General features: G+C 41.1%; 1 protein-coding gene across 3 annotated transcripts in view; it reads right to left on the bottom strand.

Moving 5' to 3' along the window:
- The window catches only part of CA10 (carbonic anhydrase 10), a 441,792-nt gene that overhangs the window by 47,951 nt on the left and 374,809 nt on the right, over positions 1-19,032 (bottom strand). For all 3 annotated transcript variants that reach the window (XM_075349527.1, XM_075349528.1, XM_075349526.1), the window contains 2 exons: positions 7,072-7,257; positions 398-493 (listed from right to left, as the gene is read on the bottom strand). In XM_075349527.1, coding sequence (XP_075205642.1) covers positions 398-493; positions 7,072-7,257 — 282 coding nt within the window. The remainder of the gene's footprint in view (positions 1-397; positions 494-7,071; positions 7,258-19,032) is intronic.

Genomic DNA, 19,032 nt, shown 5'->3' with positions numbered 1-19,032 from the left:
ACTTGAGAATACCCCTTTTAAACATACTTTCTTACAGCCAGCATGGTGGCAGCTGCCTGGGATTGACGCATTGATTGGCACGCCACCATACTTCTATTACAATAAGATACACTTTTACATCATCGCTTTATTATTTCTAAATATTGGTTATTTGAAAATGTTAAAATACAAAACAACAATTCCATCAAATTATTCAACACTCCTGGCATCGGTATAACACAAAACCTCGTGTTTCTATAGATTTAGACATATGCAGTTTTGTACAGATGACAAGAAACATTGAAATCCATTTTCTTTGCTGAGAACACTTTTGATTATGTTTTTCCGCATATCTGACCTTCAGTGAATGAAATTCCAATTATGCTAATGAGAAAGCACAGCGAACAAATGTACTTACTTTTATAAATATTGATATAACCACTAGACCATTTGGGCTTTTCGCTGCTTCTGTTACATTTGTGTACAACTCATGGTTATAGTGTATTAGTTGAACCTGTAAGAAAAAAAAACGGATTTATTTTTAAAGGCTATGTTCACCGTTGGACGCAATTTATTTCATTGTTCATTTGCTTCTACCGCAAATACAAAGTTAAGCAACTTTTCTAAACAGCATTCATTAAAAGTTTACTACTATTTTGCTGCTCTAGATATCTGTAAATCCTTTATCTAGCTAAGTGCTTTTACAAAACCGAAACCTCTCTGCTCTCCCTGCTTTCGCTAAGTGTTAGAAATCGCAATAGGGAAGGATTATACACAAATCTGCAATGGACAGGAAAAATGATCTAAAGTCTTATGGAAAGTAGAGAAAAATAAGCCGTAGACAAGGAGGAAAGCACAAGTAGGGTAAATAAGTGCAGTTCTGGAGCTATGCTTACACATGAAAGCACGTGTAAAAAGTAGCACCTTGAATTTCTAATCCAGCCTATGTTACTGAGAGAGACACTAACAATAGAAAAGTCACTGGTGCTTCCAGAGACTTGATGAAGAGAAATGGTGGCCCTGCCTGAATACTCCTACTTCATTTTTGTGAGGGTTCCATCTATTGAACCCCGGTAGTCATACATTTATCAACAACAAGGAGGGGTTTTCCAGCATCCAAGTCCGTAAATTAAAATTTTCTGTTTATTTATGTCCATTGATTAGGACTAGGGTCACAAGATGTCCGAAACGCATCCTATCTGATTATCATCCATTCATGGTTTTTATGATGTGGAACCTGTAAAGATACCTTTTTAATGTAAACCCAATAAACAGAAAATTTTAATTTACGGACTTGGATGCTGGAAAACCCCTCCTTTCCTTGGATCCCATAGCCAGGCCGGCTACATTATCCATGCACTGTCCCTCCTCTCCTTGTCTCCATACAAGTCTACAAGGGTGAGCTGGATGTTTCTGTGTTTTCTCTATTTATCAACAACCACCCTGGGTGTAGGTGAAACATTTTGAGCAAGAGATAATCCCTGTATATTAAAAAAAAAAAAAACACTTTTGTGTTGTTGCTATTTGCTATATAAATTTGTAATACAGTTAGCTCCCTCTAGTGGCAGGTTGAGGAAGACAACATTTGATCATTGGACATTTGGCATTTTGAAATTCTGAGATCTGATCTCTATGCAAATTTATTAACTTTATAGATTCAGCCGAAGCTTATAATAGCCCCCAAAAATGTTTATTTTTACTAAACCTAGGAAAAATTGGAGACTATTTGAAATTGTAATACAATTCTTTATTTAGAACACAAAAAAACTCACATGATTAAAAGTAAAAGAATAGAAAAAGATGCATTGGTAAGGAAGGAAAAAATATTCCCGTGATACAGCTGATTAGATTGTTGTATTACACAATGGATAATAAGACTTGCATAAAGTAGAATGAAATAAGGTTTTATATTAACAAAAACAAAAGCAAAATAATGTTGAAAATAAATAAAAAAAAAAACAAAAAGCAGAGTAAAATACTGAGTTTGTATGCAAAAAATAACCATAGGTAAGTATAATGCTATGTGGTCCTGGTGTTAAATAATACTAAATAATCAGGGCATGCATAGAGCTATTCATAAAAAAAAAACTGCAAGTGCTTCCCAAAAACAGCTATAACATTTAAATTCATAGTTTTAAGATAATAATTCAGATAAATTCAAAATAAAATATTGCGGTAAGTATCAAGATACATCATAGAACTCAAAAACAAAGCTTAATTGCCCAGCTTGGTGCCAGGAGCAAAACCCTCTATAGAAATGTAGTGTCTGTTTAGATTAAAGTTCATATATGGAGCATTCTAAAAAAAAGGAATCCCTTCACGTAATCCATAAAATATTATTTTATAGTATTAAAGTAGTCGTCCACTACTACCTTAGTTTATTAATTTCAAGACCCCATATAAAAGATAAACCATCTATACTCATCTCCTGCAGCAGTGCCAATCCTGTGATGTTGGCAACACTGTTCCCTGCAGGAGGTGACATTATTGTGTCATGTGATCGCTGCCGACAGTGACCAAACGCTCATCAGCTGTAACCTTTACTACTTCATCAAAGTGCCCTGATGCACGTGATAGAATAATATCATGTCACCTCTGAGAATAGCAGTGCTGACATCGATGGAATGGCACTGCTGCAGGAGATGAGTATCATAGTATCATAGTATCATAGTATCATAGTTTTTAAGGTTGAAGGGAGACTCTAAGTCCATCTAGTTCAACCCGTAGCCTAACATGTTGATCCAGAGGAAGGCAAAAAACCCCAATGTGTCAAACAAGTTCCAATGGGGAAAAAATTTCCTTCCTGACTCCACATCCGGCAATCAGACCAGTTCCCTGGATCAATACCCTGTCATAAAATCTAATATACATAACTGGTAATATTACATTTTTCAAGAAAGGCATCCAGGCTCTGCTTAAATGTTAGTAGTGAATCACTCATTACAACATCATGCGGCAGAGAGTTCCATAGTCTCACTGCTCGTACAGTAAAGAATCCTCGTCTGTGATTATGATTAAACCTTCTTTCCTCAAGACGTAGCGGATGCCCCCGTGTTCCAGTCGCAGGCCTAGGTGTAAAAAGATCTTTGGAAAGGTCTCTGTACTGTCCCCTCATATATTTATACATTGTGATTAGATCTCCCCTAAGCCTTCGTTTTTCCAGACTAAATAACTCCAAGTTTAATAATCTGTCTTGGTATTGCAGCCCACCCATTCCTCTAATAATCTTGGTGGCTCTTCTCTGCACCTTCTCCAGTTCAGCTATGTCCTTCTTATATATCGGTGACCAGAATTGTACACAGTATTCTAAGTGCGGTCGCACTAGTGACTTGTACAGAGGTAGAACTATATTTTTTTCATGAACACTTATCAACACGTATCAACTGCTTTTATTTTATATGGGATCCTAAATTGATTAAATTGTGGGGGGGGGTCAGTAGATTCAGTAGAGGTACAGGTAAGATTTTTAAAATTTTCCCCCAAAAATGTTGGAGCTATCAGGTAGTCACAGAGCCACATGGTAATAGAATGTGTAGCCCCTGCTTTCTACTCCCTGCTTCAACGCCTCTCTATACCAGATGTATAGTCACTTGAGTAAGATTCTACTCCTTACTTAATTTCCTCTGTGTAACGGACATACAGGGACCAGACTTAGATTCTACTCCCTGCATTAACTCCTTTCTGTCCCAGGCGTACAGTGACTAGAGTTATATTCTACTTCCTGCTTCAACTCCTTTTTGTCTCAAACGTACAATGGCTAGAGTTAGATTCTACTCCCTGCTACAACTCCTCTCTGTATCAAATGTACACGTACAGGAACTAGAGTTAGATTCTACTCCCTGTTTCATTTCCTCTCTGTTCCTGATGTACAGTGACTAGAGATAGATTTTACTCCCTTCTTCAACTCCTCTCTGTCTCAGATGTACAGTGACTAGACTTAGATTCTACTCCCTGCTTCAACTCATCTCTGTATCAAATGTACACGTACAGGGACTAGAGTTAGATTCTACTCCATGTTTAATTTCCTCTCTGTTCCTGATGTACAGTGACTAGAGATAGATTTTACTCCCTTCTTCAACTCCTCTCTGTCTCAGATGTACAGTGACTAGACTTAGATTCTACTCCCTGCTTCAACTCATCTCTGTATCAAATGTACACGTACAGGGACTAGAGTTAGATTCTACTCCCTGTTTCATTTCCTCTCTGTTCCTGATGTACAGTGACTAGAGATAGATTCTACTCCCTGCTTAAAGTCCTCTCTGTACCCTATATATGGTGAGTTGAGTTAGATTCTTCTCCTTTTTCAACTCCTCTATATACCGCATGTACAGTGAATAGAGTTAGATTCTACTCCCTGCTTTATCTCCTCTCTGTCCCAGACGTACAGTGGCTAGAGTTAGATTCTACTCCCTGCTTCAAGTCCTCCTTAGATTATATGGGATGTAATTAGTGTTACATTCTACTCCCTGCTTCATCTCCTCTCTGTACCGGAAGTATAGGGGCTAGTGTTACATTCTACTCCCTGCTTCAACGCCTCTCTATACTGGATGTACAGTGAATAGAGTTGGATTCTACTCTCTGCTTCATCTCCTCTCTGTACCGGATGTACAGGGGCTAGTGTTAGATTCTACTCCCTGCTTCAAATCCTCACTGTACCGGATGTACAGGTAAATAAAATTTGATTCTACTCCCTGCTTCAACTGCTCTCTGTACCGGATGTACAGTGAATAGAGTTAGATTCTACTACTTACTTAATCTCCTCTCTGTACCAGACGTACAGCGGCTAGAGTTAGATTCTACTTTCTGCTTCAACTCCTCCTTAGATTTTATGGGATGTAATTAGGAACTCCTCGAATATGAATGTATCAGGATGAATGTATATCAAAGGCGGACAACGTCCTACTGTTTTTAATGGTGAAATTTGAGTATTTTTTAACTCTTCTTCCTGAAATGACTCCTGGTAGGTTTAGCACTGAATTCAATGCAATACTTGACATACGTCATCCTAAGGATGAAGACCTAGAAAATCAGGATAGACATGGCATTTTTCAAATGCAGTGGGAGAGAGTCTACTTATGCAGTGGGAGAGAGAATACTTTTTCTTGTAGACAGTTCTGATACAGGATGGATATAATGGGTTTAATGTAACCCCAAAGTCTAAGTAAATTGAGAAACATAAATGTTGCCCTTGATGTCAAGGCTTTCTTTGTGTAATAACCAATCACCAACTGATGCCAACAAAAATGTACAATAAATAGAATAAATGCAATTTTTTTTTTCATTTTCAAATAATACTACACAAAATAATTTCCTGCTTCAAGTCAGAGGTTTCTCCTTCACCTTCACAGATCTTTCTTTTTTGCTCTTTGTACATAATATATTGTTACAGATGATTCTGATTTTTTTGGTAGTTGAAAGTGACTCCAATGTTTTTATTTATTAGTGGATATAGCAGTATAACTTTACCTTTCTTTTCATATTCATCACTAATCTATCTTTTTTAATATCTACAATTCTTTTTTTCAGTAGCTTACCTACTAGGGGGCAGAGGGGGCAATCGCCATGGGCCCCACTATTTTAGGGAGCTACTCTACTGTACATTGTATGGGTGTGCGCACCGACAATACAGTTTAACTCTGCATTAGAGCAGAGAGACATGATCTTCCTGTACTGCCACTCTCAGACTTATGGACAAGGCTGGAACAGGGAGCGGCATGATGATGTCATCACGCTAGGACTTTGCATGCCCTGGAATGAAGACATCACGACATTGGTCCCCTCTGCCAGTGACAGAAAATAGAAAAAGTAGTTCAGCTCACCCTTCCTAAAGTCCAGGTCAGGATCGGTGTTGGTGCACGGAGCTGCCCTGGCCTCAGGCAGAACACAGACAAGGAAACTAGAGTATGATCTCCAGCACTTCAAAGAAGGTTAAAAATATTTATTGAGGTTCTATTAAAAAAGATCCATCGATCATGAAAACAGTGAGGGGGGACACATTAAGAGAAATCCAACATGTTTCAGCTAGTAGAGCCTTATTCAAGGATTGCCAAGGATTGCTGGAGATCATACTCTAGTTTCCCTCTGCCAGTGGACTCGTCAGGACATATGGGTGGGTAATTACAAGATGTCGTTTGCTTTGCTCATTGGGGAAATACTGGAGGCCATTATACAATGTGGGGGAAATACTGGGGGCCCATATTACAGTGTGAAGGAAATACTGGGGGCCATTATACAAAGTAGGGGAAATACTGGGTGCAATTATACAGTGTGGTGAAAATACTGGGGGCCATGATACAGTGTGAGGGAAATACTGGGGGCCATGATAAAGTGTGGGAAAGTACTAGGGACAATTACACAGTGTGGGAGATATATTGGGGTCATATTACAGTGTGGAGAAATGCTGGAGGCCATGATACAGTGTGGGGGAAATACTGGGGGCCATATTACAATGTGGGGGAATACTGGGGACCATATTACAGTGTGAGGGAAATACTGCAGGCCATTATACAGTGTGGGGGAAATACAGGGAGCCATGATATAGTATGAGAGAAGTACTAGGGGCAATGATACAGTATGAATGATATATTGGGGGCATATTACAATGTGGGGGAATACTGGGGACCATATTACAGTGTGGAGGAAATACTGCAGGCCATTATACAGTGTGGGGGAAATACGGGGGCCATTATACAATGTGGAGAGAATACTAGGGGCCAGGATACTGTGTGGGGGAAATACTGGGGGTCATTATACAATGTGAGTGATATCCTGAGGGCCATGATACAGGGTGGGGGATATCCCGGTTGCAATGATAGAGTCTCTTCATAATTAATCAAATGCTAAAGTTGCAAGTCAAATTTATGTATGAGATAGCCAAGATGATTGTCTATAAAATGAAGGTCAGCTCACACTCAGAGCTGTAGTGGATGATGAGATATGGAGCCTGAAAGTCAAAAGTTCAAAACATTGTTACCCTTTTCTCAGTGTAACAGATTTGTGAGGTTTATTGTTTTCTATAGACAGAAAATCAAAAGAGGGTCTTCATCTTAAATATTATTTATTTTAGATAATAAAAAAAGAATTAAGCATTACCTCCCCAGAAAAAGCTTGCCCATTAAGAAGGTGTTCTGATCCTTGACCGTCCTCACTGCCAAAATGTAACCGTATTTCTTCTAAACGATGACTGTATGTTAGGGGTCCACCAGATATATTTACTAGATGTTCCTTGTCCAGTCGTAGTGATACATGCCTTCCGGTATTGTACATTGTACCGCTCACCTAGTAGCAAAATAAGACATCTTTTATACAAACCATATTATCTTATTTCACTTATTTCATAAGAAGCAAAATACAATATTTTATTACAACATACAAAAACTGTAAACTCCAAATAGCTAAAAAAAAATGGGAAAGGAGCCTTGAAAAGAATAATGTGTGTTAAACATCATATTCTGGGCTTGCCATATATTCCGCTGATATTGACAATTTTGGGCTACAGTTTAATGTGCATGGGAGCCCCGGACAGTTGATTATTGAGGGAATTTAACTTCTTGCATGTCTGATTTAAGACCGCTGATTCTTTTGGTCTCCTTGGGATAAGCCCCTGCCAAGGACATCGAAAAGTGGGTTTCTCATAGAGAATGTTGTGTTCTCTACGAGAAATGCTCCTGTGTATGGGAGAGATAGCTGCCAACCAAATGATCGGCAAAACCATCATTTGGCCCACCGTCATCTAAGGTGTATGGGACTTTACATCTACTACATGCATGAGGCTTCACTCTAAACTCCAAGTTAAAAAGCATCCAGTTTTAAGGCCTACAGTAAAAGTGGTAATCAACTCCAGTCATTATCATTAATATCTGATACTGACAGATTAGGTCTAGATACTGCCTGAACCAAGATAAGCAGAGATGACAAGGCAACAGGGATATCACTACCAACCACTAAATGCTGGATTCTCATATTCTTTTTTGTCTCTGTCTTCCTTAAACACAGTTTAGATGCACAAAAAAATGAAATAACATAATTACAAAAAATGTCCTATACATCTGCAAAAAATGTATGCACATTTATAAAGTTCCATGGGATTGACAGCAATGTAAACACAAGCGACTTTTATGAATTTTGCTTAGCAACAACATCTCTAATAATTATGGTAAATATACATTTTAGGGATATAATACAATTATTTAGTTTAAAGCATAAAACAGCATGCAAAACCAGTAACGGCAATCATTTTATGGGAGTCACTATTTCTGATTTTTGCTCTTTGTGGTCATCTAAAAGCCACAGATTATAGGCTATTTTCCAGTATTAGACATACCCTATGGTACATACACCTGTCCCCCATGAATTATGCAAAGAAATACATTTTGAATCACACACTAATAGGTCATAAAGTGGCTCAATTGTTACATATTAAGACAGAAATAAGGGTCCAGATTGAGTGCATTACTGGAGCAATTTAATGAAGTCCACAAACACATTCACAAATGGCCCTCTGTAATTTTTCATGAAAACATATCTCAGTATACTATTTGTAGGACTTAACCATCAACTCGTGTATGAAAGTTGTAAGCTTAAACCAACAGGACATTGGCCATTTTGTGTTCTTGTCATGCGATGTTCTGCTTTGCACTCACTGGGCCTCATGGTGGTGTCAGACTGTTCACACTGCAGAGTCTGACAAGCAAGCTGAGGTCTCCTAGTTGTTTAGCCTAAGTCGGGCATTGGCTGTTTTAGGTTCGCTGCTCTTCAGTCCAGCAGGAGTTAATTCCTGCTGGCTTGTGAATTGCTGATAGGACCCCAGGCTGCTAATGACCATTCACAGCAACCTTCACTTTTTATAAGGTGCTGGATCAGTTTCTTATTGCTGAATATAGCTCAGCTTTGCTTCAGCAATACCGGTCTTTTAGTGATGATCCAGAGCCCAGTGATCTGCTGTGTGCTTTCCTGTGTGGTATGGAAATATTCCTGTTGTTAGTTTATTTGCTCCCTGTGTTTACTTCTTTCTGGGCACCAATTGTGTCTCCCCTGTGACTTATTGTGTTTGGGTTCTTTAACCTGTCTGAGGTATTTGAGAGGTATACCTCTCCAGTCCCAGCTCTCTCCTGGGGTGGGGTAAAGGGGGTGTTAGATCAGGGTCAAGACAGGAGTTAGAATTAAGGTCCAGTCACACTAAGCAACTTACCAGCGATCCCAACAACGATAGGGATCGCTGGTAAGTTGCTAGGAGGTTGCTGGTGAGATGTCACACTTTGACGCTCCAGCGATCCCACCAGCAACCTGACCTGGCAGGGATCGCTGGAGCGTCACTACACGAGTTGCTGGTGAGCTCACCAGCAACCAGTGACCAGCCACACGTGCAGAGAGCAGGGAGCAGCGCACACTGAGCGCTGGCTCCCTGCTCTCCTAGTACAGCACACATGGGGTTAATTACCCGATGTGTGCTGCAGCTACATGTGCACAGAGCAGGGAGCAGCGCACAATGCTTAGCGCTAGCTCCCTGCTCTCCTGGCTACAGCACACATCGGGTTAATTAACCCGATGTGTCCTGCAGCTACATGTGCACAGAGCAGGAGCCGGCACTGACAGTGAGAGCGGCTGAGGCTGGTATCAAAGGTAAATATCGGGTAACCAAGGACAGTGCTTCTTGGTTACCCGATGTTTACATTGGTTACCAGCTTCCGCAGAAGCCGGCTCCTGCTCCCTGCACATTTAGTTGTTGCTGTCTCGCTGTCACACACAGCGATCTGCGCTTCACAGCAGGACAGCAACAACTAAAAAATGGCCCAGGACATTCAGCAACAACCAGCGACCTCACAGCAGGGGCCAGGTTGTTGCTGGATGTCACACACAGCAACATCGCTAGCAACTTCACAAAAGTTGTTCGTTACCAGCGATGTTGCTAGCGATGTTGCTTAGTGTGACGGGGCCTTTACTCTGGCGGTCTAGACCTCACTACCATTAAGTGTACCTCTGGGATGAGGGACAGCGCAGGGTCCCTAGACTGAGGGCCAGCTTAAAGGTCCTTGCTTCAGTTATCCTGATACTCCCACAACAGTTCTTGAGAGAAAGAACAGCTTAGTCTGCACAAGTATTCTTACCATAAAGAATAAATAAAAAGAAATAATGGCCACCACTAGTGTCAGCCTGGTTTATTTGAAAAGCAAATCTATTATACCATCATGGCTTTCGTTATAAGTCAAAAATGGTGTGGTCAGATCCATAATTGATTTAACTCAAGATGAAAAATGAGTAAGAACACAATTACAACTAGAATAAACTGTTGAGTATTATCATTGTCATACAGTATAATAAAGAAGCCTATAAGTCAGACAAACGGGTTAAACGTATCTTAAACCCTTTATGCAAATTAAATAATTAAAACCCCCAAAATGAGAAACTGAAGTAGATCACATAAACATTTTAATAGTGTGGTCTATTCCTAAAACCTATTAAAAACATTTAGAATGGTTTATTGTAATAAAATAAAAATAAAGTAAGCTCATCTCGCTGCTCCTCTTCCATCACTGCCCTTCCACTATATCTCCGTATTTCCGGTTCTTGCAGAATAGCCATATGACTGCTGCAGTCAATCACTGGCTTCTGTAGTGATGAATGTCTCACCCTGTCGGCTCTGATTGGCCAAGGTGGTCACATGTTAGTCTGGACTGGGCTAAATAGGAAGTTTAGAACTGGAACAGGAAGTACAAAGGCTGAGAACACCAGTTTTATTTATAATCATTTAAAGTTAGGGATGGACAAACCCTTTAACATTACATTAAAAGGATCTTTTCACTAAATGTTTTATTTTTCAGCTATTTAAAGGACAGGTGAAAAAGTATAATTGTCGGGAGTTTGACAGTTGGGAGTCGGGACCCAAAACTGATCCTGATAACAAGAGTTCCAAAGTCTCCGTTGTGAATGGAGCAATGTTGCGCTTTCTCATCCAATGGTTAATTACTTTATACGAGACTAACAGAAATTCTGTTAATCCTATAAAGAAGAATGGAGCAGTGGTAACAAATGGACACTTAAGCGGGCTTGACACGCTACGATTTTGCTGCAGCGATCTCGTTGGGGTCACGGAATTTGTGACGCACATCCGGCCGCTGTAGCGATCTCGTAGTGTGTGACTCGAAGGGGCGATTTTGGATCGTTGCAAAAACGTCCAAAATCACTCCTTGTTGACATGAGGTCCGCTCCCAATTATCGATACTATCGCTTTGCCGTTGTTGTTCCTCGTTCCTGCGGCAGTGCACATCGATGTGTGTGACCCCCGTAGGAACGACAAACATCTCCTTACCTGCCGCCGGCCACAATGTGGAAGGAAGGAGATGGGCGGGATGTTCGTGCTGCTCATCTCCGCCCCTCCGCTTTCATTGGACGGCTGCTTAGTGACGTCGCTGTGACGCCAAACGGACCACCCCCTTAGAAAGGAGGCGGTACGCCGGTCACAGCGACGTCGCTATGCAGGTAAGTATGTGTGACGGGGGTGCGCGATTTTGTGCGCGACGGGCAGCGATATGCCCGTTTCGCACAAACGAAGGAGGCGGGTCGCATGCTAGCGATATCGGGACAAATATCGAAGCGTGTAAAGCCACCCTTACTGGTCATTTGCACAAGGGCCTTTAGGATCCACATTACAGGATTGGTGGTATGGGTGTGATCATAACCCAGAAATTGTACATTTATATGCTATCCTACAGATAGGTCAAACATGCATTTAAAGAGAACCTGTCAGATCCCCTATGCCCTCCAACCCAGCAGCATTAATATCTGTATAATAAAATTCCCTGCTCATCAAGCCATATATAATGTTATCCACTAAATCAAAGTTTAAAAAAAGGATTTATATACTCTGGTGTTCTTATGCTAATTAGGCCTGTGACTAGTTGATGGGGTGTTACTTTCCCCAGATTAGTAGGCCCTCTTTCCATTTTATCACACCTTGTGGGTGTGACAGCATGATATTTACGAGCCAAGGTCACCTCCAGCTCCTGGAAATCTTGCGCATGTGCGCGGCTATGTTCACTCACATTGAACCTCTAAAGCATGGTGTACGCATACTGGCGTCAGTGAGGCACACTGTGCATGATCGGAAGCATAGAAGCTGTTCTTCCTATCATGTACAGTGCACCTCACTGAAGCCAGGGCCTGGCTTTACAAGTTCAATGTGAGTGAACATAGCTGCGCACATGCTCAAGAGTTCCAGGAGCTGGCAGTGACACTGGCTTAATGAAATCATGTTATCAGTCACGCCCACAGGGACATATCATGGAAAGAAGGCTGACTAGTCCTGGGAAACTAATGCCGCATCAACTAGTCAATGCCCTAATTAGCATAGGAACACCAGAGTCTATAAATCCTTTTTTTAATCATTGATTTTAGTGAATAACATTATACAGGGCTGAGAATTTTGTCATACAGAAGGGAATGCTGCTGGATTGTGGAGAGCACAGAGGACCTGACAGGTTCCCTTTATTAAGTAAATCCTGATCAATCCAATCTAGAGATAAAGAGTAATAATAGAAGTAGAATTTTAGGCTTCTCAATGTTGTGCCTCTCAGGTTCTTTTTAATGCGATTTGCATATATTAAGAGCACTAAAACGTTAAACTGTTACATAATTTCTATTTTGACTTTTGGTTTCAAATATTGTGTATATCATTACCAAGAAAGATCTTGTCTTTTCATTTTACCCCGACTCCTACATTCTAAGTGCATTACTGTTATCTGATACAACTTGACTGTTCTTAGCTATTCATCTTTTCATAAGACTAAAAGGAAAAACAACACTGATTAAAACAGATCGTCAGCTGAGAGGATTTTCAATCAAGCCTTTGTTTCGGCTGAATTTATAATCTGATTTTTAGTCTGATTTTGTTCTGGGATGACTGCCCAGTAATTACAGATTGTTACATGTAAATCAGTTATTTTATTTGTCTTCTAAAGTTTTATCATTGGCCCTAATTCATACAATATGAATACAGGAGGCATGAAACAAAATATCACAGTAGGTCTAACATTTAGTGTAAATTGCTAGAGATGAGAGATACATTAGTGATTAGTGATTTACATTAGTAAACCGAATTTGAGGTGAATTTTAAAAAATTCAAAGGACCTGACAAATTTTAAAATTTTGCCATTTCATATGGGAAAATTGACAAAAATGGCCACCTCTATTTTATAAAATGTAGAAGATTACATACATCAGCCAGAGAAGGCTCACATGAAATGTGGCTGGGCGGATTTCCCAAAATGTCTGGCAGTTATCACATGCAATAACACAACCATCCCACAGTATAGTACGTCACATAGTATAGTATAGTGTATTATAGCCTGAATAAAAGCCGAGTCAGGGAATGCAGCGCAGCAACCATTTTCTAATTAATATATTTATTGAGAGAATGTCACATCTCATAGCTTAATTTTAGAAATAGGGAGAAAGCCAAAAAACTCTGTATTTACTGAAGATATAGAAAGCATCGCAAACAGTAGTAAAGAATGGTTACAATCTCTTTACCTATAGCCAAATATTAAATTACTAAGGCTGTGTTTGCATTTAAAATCTTGCAAGGAATTGGTACAGTCCTAGGAGACGTCAGAGTGTTACTAATTTTTGTGAAATTTCACTGAAGATGGCAAAATCAAATTGCAAAATATTTGATCATCTCTATAAATTACCAACCACATAAGTGTACACACACATAACCTGAATAGGCAGTAGATATTCCTGCATCTACTGATTTCACATACACAGTATTACTTCCATGACAACATTGCATTTCTCAGAAATGAGAGGTTGATAAGGTTTAATGGAAATGTCTCAGTAGTACAGCCTCAGAATTTGGGCCTCTCACCTTAAGCTATTATATTTTTACATTTAAAGGGTATATTCAGGACTTTTCTAACAGGCATGTAGTTACTATTCATCTGCCTGTTGTACCCAGCTTCACTGTTCACCGGGAAAGAACAGTCACAGACTGCTCCTGTCGGCGATACAGTGGCTTCGTCAACAGAGTGAAGACTTCTTTTCCTCTCTGCTCTGTAGACAGGGAGGGAGACCTGAAGTCATGCTGATTGACAGCCAACTTCCTACTGCCTAACTGGGGATCCAGCTGTCAATCAGCACGATGTCAACAGTACTGCCCCGTCTACAGATCCAGATGGAAAATAAATCTCCACTCTGTTGACAAAGCCACTGTATCACAGGTAGGAGTGGTCTGTGACTGCTCTGTGCTGGCAAACAACAGCGCTGGGCACCACAGGCAGGAGGGTTGTAACTACCTTCCTGTTAGGCCTTGTGAACATGCTGCATTTTTCCCCCGTTTTTTGGGTGCAGTTTTGGTACCAAAACTGGATGCATTCCCTTTCCCAGCAAAGTCTATGTGATTTAATTTTTGCTGTCCGCACGTTGCAGTTTTTTTGGCTGCGTCTTTGTGGTGACCACAAAGATGCAGCATGTTAATTCTTTCTGCATTTTTGCCAGCGTTTTTGAGCCCTTCCAGTCAATGGATTTGACTTAAAAAGCGCACTGGGCAAAAACGCTGTAAAAAAAACCGCAGTAAAATGTGGCAAGAAATGCATGCCAAGGAATCGTTTTTTTGGGACCAAAAATGTGCATCTTTGTGGCCACCACAAAGATGCAATGTGTGCACATAACAAAAATGTGCTGAAGAACTTAGGCTAAGTCCTGGATGTACCCTATAAATGTAAACTGAAACCTTTTAACTACATAAATCTGGTTATTTTACACTTTAATTGTAATGAACCATATAAAACCCAGTATGCACACTATCAACAGTAAAAGTAAACGACTCTATGTGAAATGTAGTCATAACCCGAACAACCCCCTCACCCTTCCCCTATCCATCTGTTCGGCAGCCTACCATCCAAGTCTTCAGAGTGCACTGAATGTGCTCTGTCAATTCTGTTCAGTTCTATTTTTGTGAAAAATAAATCTATTTATAATAGGGTAACTCATTTTTAACAAATCCCTTTATTGTTAACGTTGATCTCCACTGAGAGATTTAGTGCAACACTGACTCTTCCATCAAAAGAGATGAATTCAAGGAATTGCCCGGTATAAATCTGCAAGTCAGAAGTCACTTAGGTGACTGCAGACTTAATAATCCTCATATTGCTCGCACTATGCGCTGGGAAGATTCAGGAATGGTGGACATGTGGTCATAAGTTGGCGATATGTAAACTCTTGGCCAGAATCCCAGTAGATGGTCGTGGCCTTGCTCAATACACTTGCTGTTTCTGTCATCATCCATATTGTGATGCCCTTTCATGGATGATGCAGAAACAGTGTCATAGATTGCTGAGCTGATGAACACGGCCAAACAAACAGCCTTATCAAACACTTTCCCGACACCAGATGGAGTAGAAAAGCTACGGTAGTTCACAGTTGAGTCTTGACCAGAGCACCACAACTCTCAAAAGTTCTAGGCTGCATTTTCATAGCTTCATTTATTTTCAGACCCTCTACTATACAGTGTATATAGTTTGCAACCAGCTCTTGGTTTCACACATTTCTCATACGGATATGTCCTTCTTGGTAATAAATAATAGATTTGTGATCCTAGTCTCCCGGATGCTGTTTCCACTAACAAGCACAACTCCACTCCTGTATTATTTTTTCCTTCGACAGCCAAAGAGGGATATTATCACATGTATAAGGACAGGTTCAGGGTTAGCATTCTCATTTATCATCTGAGATCATGCACATTTAAACGTTGCTTTTTTCCTTTGGGCACTTAAGGGTTAATTCCTTCCCTAGTGTAGCAGCAGACTTGGTGAGCTGTCATCAGTTGAGCAATTCCGGGCTGTATTTAATCTCTCTGCTTCCTGGAAAGGTTGCTGGTTATTTTACTCCTTTAGGAGCTAGCCAGGAAGCAGAGAGGATTTGTTGTTACTACTGCTGCTATCTGCTGTTTTCTGCTGTTATTGATGTAAGTTGTTTCTACTACCTCCTTTCTTTTGTACCCTTACTCATACTCCTTTAGTTATCCCCTGGTGCAGGTTTTAGGTGTGTATGAGTTTTGTTTTACCCTTGTTGGTGAGTTCTTGGGATCTCCGTCCCATCTGTTCCCTGGTAGTGGGAACATAGTCATCAGGGCCAGGACAGGAGATAGGGTCATGTTAAAGGCTCATTCCTGACTACCATTACGTCTACCATAGGGATAAGGGACAGCACAGGGACCCCAGTCTTAGGGTCATCCGAGAAGTCCTTGTACCATCCTTATCTCCCCGTTACTTAATGCCCAGCCCATACATTTTTCCTATCCAACCTTTTCCCTGCTAGTCATTTGCCAGTATGTCTCAGGCTTCAGGGTGAGCACATCTTGCGCAGAAGTTCTCGGACGAGGTGAAGAATCAACATTTGAATTGGTTTACCAGCTGCAACAGGTCACGGGCCTTTTAATGGCAGCCCAATCTCCACCTGAACATAAGGTGGCCCTCCCTGACAAGGTTTTTTTTCGGGGGGCTGGATAGGTACAGGGTGTTTGAGGAAGCCTGTCGCCTTTACTTTTGGTTCCGACTCTATTCATTGGGGTCTGAGGCCCAGCATGTGGGTGTCATCAATTCTTTGTTGCGGGGCGATCCTCAATCCTGGGCCTTCTCTCTACAGGCTGGTTCGGAGGCTATGCAGTTGCTAGATGATTTTTTTGCAGCTCTCGCTTTAGTGAACCTGATGGCATCTCCCTGGCAGAATCCAAGCTCCGCAACCTCCAGCAGGGGGCACGGAAGGTGGATGAGTACTTTTCGGAGTTCCGGAGGTAGGCCACGGACACCCTATGGAATGATCCGGCTCTCAGGAGTCAGTTCGTCTAGTGGGTATCTGTTCAGCTGAGGGATTCTTTACTTCAGTACTCCAAACCCATGTGGCTGGAGGCCGCCATGTCTCTTGCCATTAGAATCTGGGTAAATAGAAGCCTCAGGAAAACATCCACCAAGACCAGGGTACCCTTAACCATACTGCAATGGAGGTTCCACACGTGGATGAAGATGAGCCCATGCAGGTTGGGGGGTCTCTCCTCTTGTGGCCAAACAAGGACCTGTTTTTTTTCCAGTTGTCCGTCGTTCCCGGGGTGTCAGACGTAGCGATGTGTGCTGCCTCAGGAACGATGAACAACCTGCGTCCTAAACGAGCAACGATATTTTGAAAATGAACGATGTGTCAACGATCAACAATTTGGTGAGTATTTGGGATTGTTAGCAGTCGCTCGTAAGTGTCACATGCAACGACGTCGCTAACGAGGCCAGATGTGTGTCACGAATTCCGTGACCCCAGCGACATCTCGTTAGCGATGTTGTTGCGTGTAACGGGGCCTTTAGTTGCAAAAGTATGTCAACCTTTGCTTTCAGAATCTGCTGTGACCCTCACGTGCACCATTAACTGAATGTAATTTTTTCTGGTAATTATTAATAATTAATACTCATCCACTTGAAGGAATATTTGCCATTCCTCCATAAAAAAACAGCTTCAACTCTGTTATGCTGATGGCTTGTCTTCTGCTCCACAAACAAGTACATCTCAAGAAATTAGAATATCATCAAAAAGTTAATTTATTTCAGTAAAGGGGGCTTTACACGCTGCAACATCGCTAATTCGGAGTCGTTGGGGTCATGGAATTTGTGACGCACATCCGGCCGCATTAGCGATGTTGCTGCGTGTGACACCGATGAGCGATTTTGCATCGTTGCAAAAACGTGCAAAATCGCTCATCGGTGACATGGGGGTCCATTCTCGATTATCGTTACTGCAGCAGTAACGATGTAGTTCGTCGCTCCTGCGGCAGCACACATCGCTCCGTGTGACACCGCAGGAAAGAGGAAGCTCTCCTTACCTGCCTCCCGGCCGCTATGAGGAAGGAAGGAGGTGGGCGGGATGTTCCGGCCACTCATCTCCGCCCCTCCGCTTCTATTGGGCGGCTGCTTAGTGACGTCGCTGTGACGCCGCACGGACCGCCTCCTTAGAAAGGAGGCGGTTCGCAGGTCACAGCGACGTTGCCGGGCGGGTAAGTATGTGTGACGAGTCTGGGCGATGTTGTGCGGCACGGGCAGCGATTTGCCCGTGACGCACAACAGATGGGGGCGGGTACCCACGCTAGCGATATCGGGACCGATATCGCAGCGTGTAAAGTAGCCTTAATTCAATACAGAAAGCGAAACACAAATTATATAGAGTCATTACACATAGAGGGATCTATTTCACGTGTTTATGTCTGTTACTGTTGATGATTATGGCTTACAGCCAATGAAATCCCAAGTCATTATCTCAGAAAATTAGAATATTATATAAGACCAACTGAAAAATGGTTTTAAACTCAGAAATATTGCCCTACTGAAAAGTCTGTACAGTAAATGTACTCAATACTTAATCTGGGCTCCTTTTGCATGAATTACTGCATCAATACGGCGTGGCATGGAGGCGATCACGCTGTTGTTACCCCTATTGCACTGCGTTCAAACACTGCAAGTGGCTCGAAGTATACGATCACCCCTAATCACATGCCATCACTTGTATCTTCAATCCAATGTTAAGCACAGGAAGAAGCTACTTTTTCAAGTTTAACTAGCTCACAACTAGGCCAAATACATTTTTGTTTATTTTTTTGCACAAAGGAAATAAGTGTCTGTTTTTCACATCTATTTTTATTTTCTATGACCACAAAAGACCCCTAGAATACATTTTATAATGTGTTCTCCTTTTAGTAAAAAATATTTTTAAATATTGTACACATTTTTTTATGGGAACCGGGCTGAAAATAGCAATTTAGATTGACAGCAGCTTTTTTTTCATTTTATTTCCTGTTTTTCCTTTATTTATTCACTTATTTATTAGTGTATTTATTTTTCATTTACTGCACACACGAAGTCCTCCATAATGTCATAAAAATACTTTGGGGGGCGTTTCAACATTTAAATGCTTTTCTTTTTCTTCTGATTTCCACTGTAACTGGGACTAGTATATTTACCCTAGTTACAGGGAAAATTTAGCCTTCTGGTTGCATAACAGAGCAGGTGGATCTTCTTGGAC

This window comes from Anomaloglossus baeobatrachus, chromosome 5, assembly GCF_048569485.1.
Source record: "Anomaloglossus baeobatrachus isolate aAnoBae1 chromosome 5, aAnoBae1.hap1, whole genome shotgun sequence".
NCBI classification, from domain to species: domain Eukaryota; kingdom Metazoa; phylum Chordata; class Amphibia; order Anura; family Aromobatidae; genus Anomaloglossus; species Anomaloglossus baeobatrachus.
Note: the sequence above shows the minus strand (reverse complement) of the source record. Positions and strands in the feature narration are given on the sequence as shown.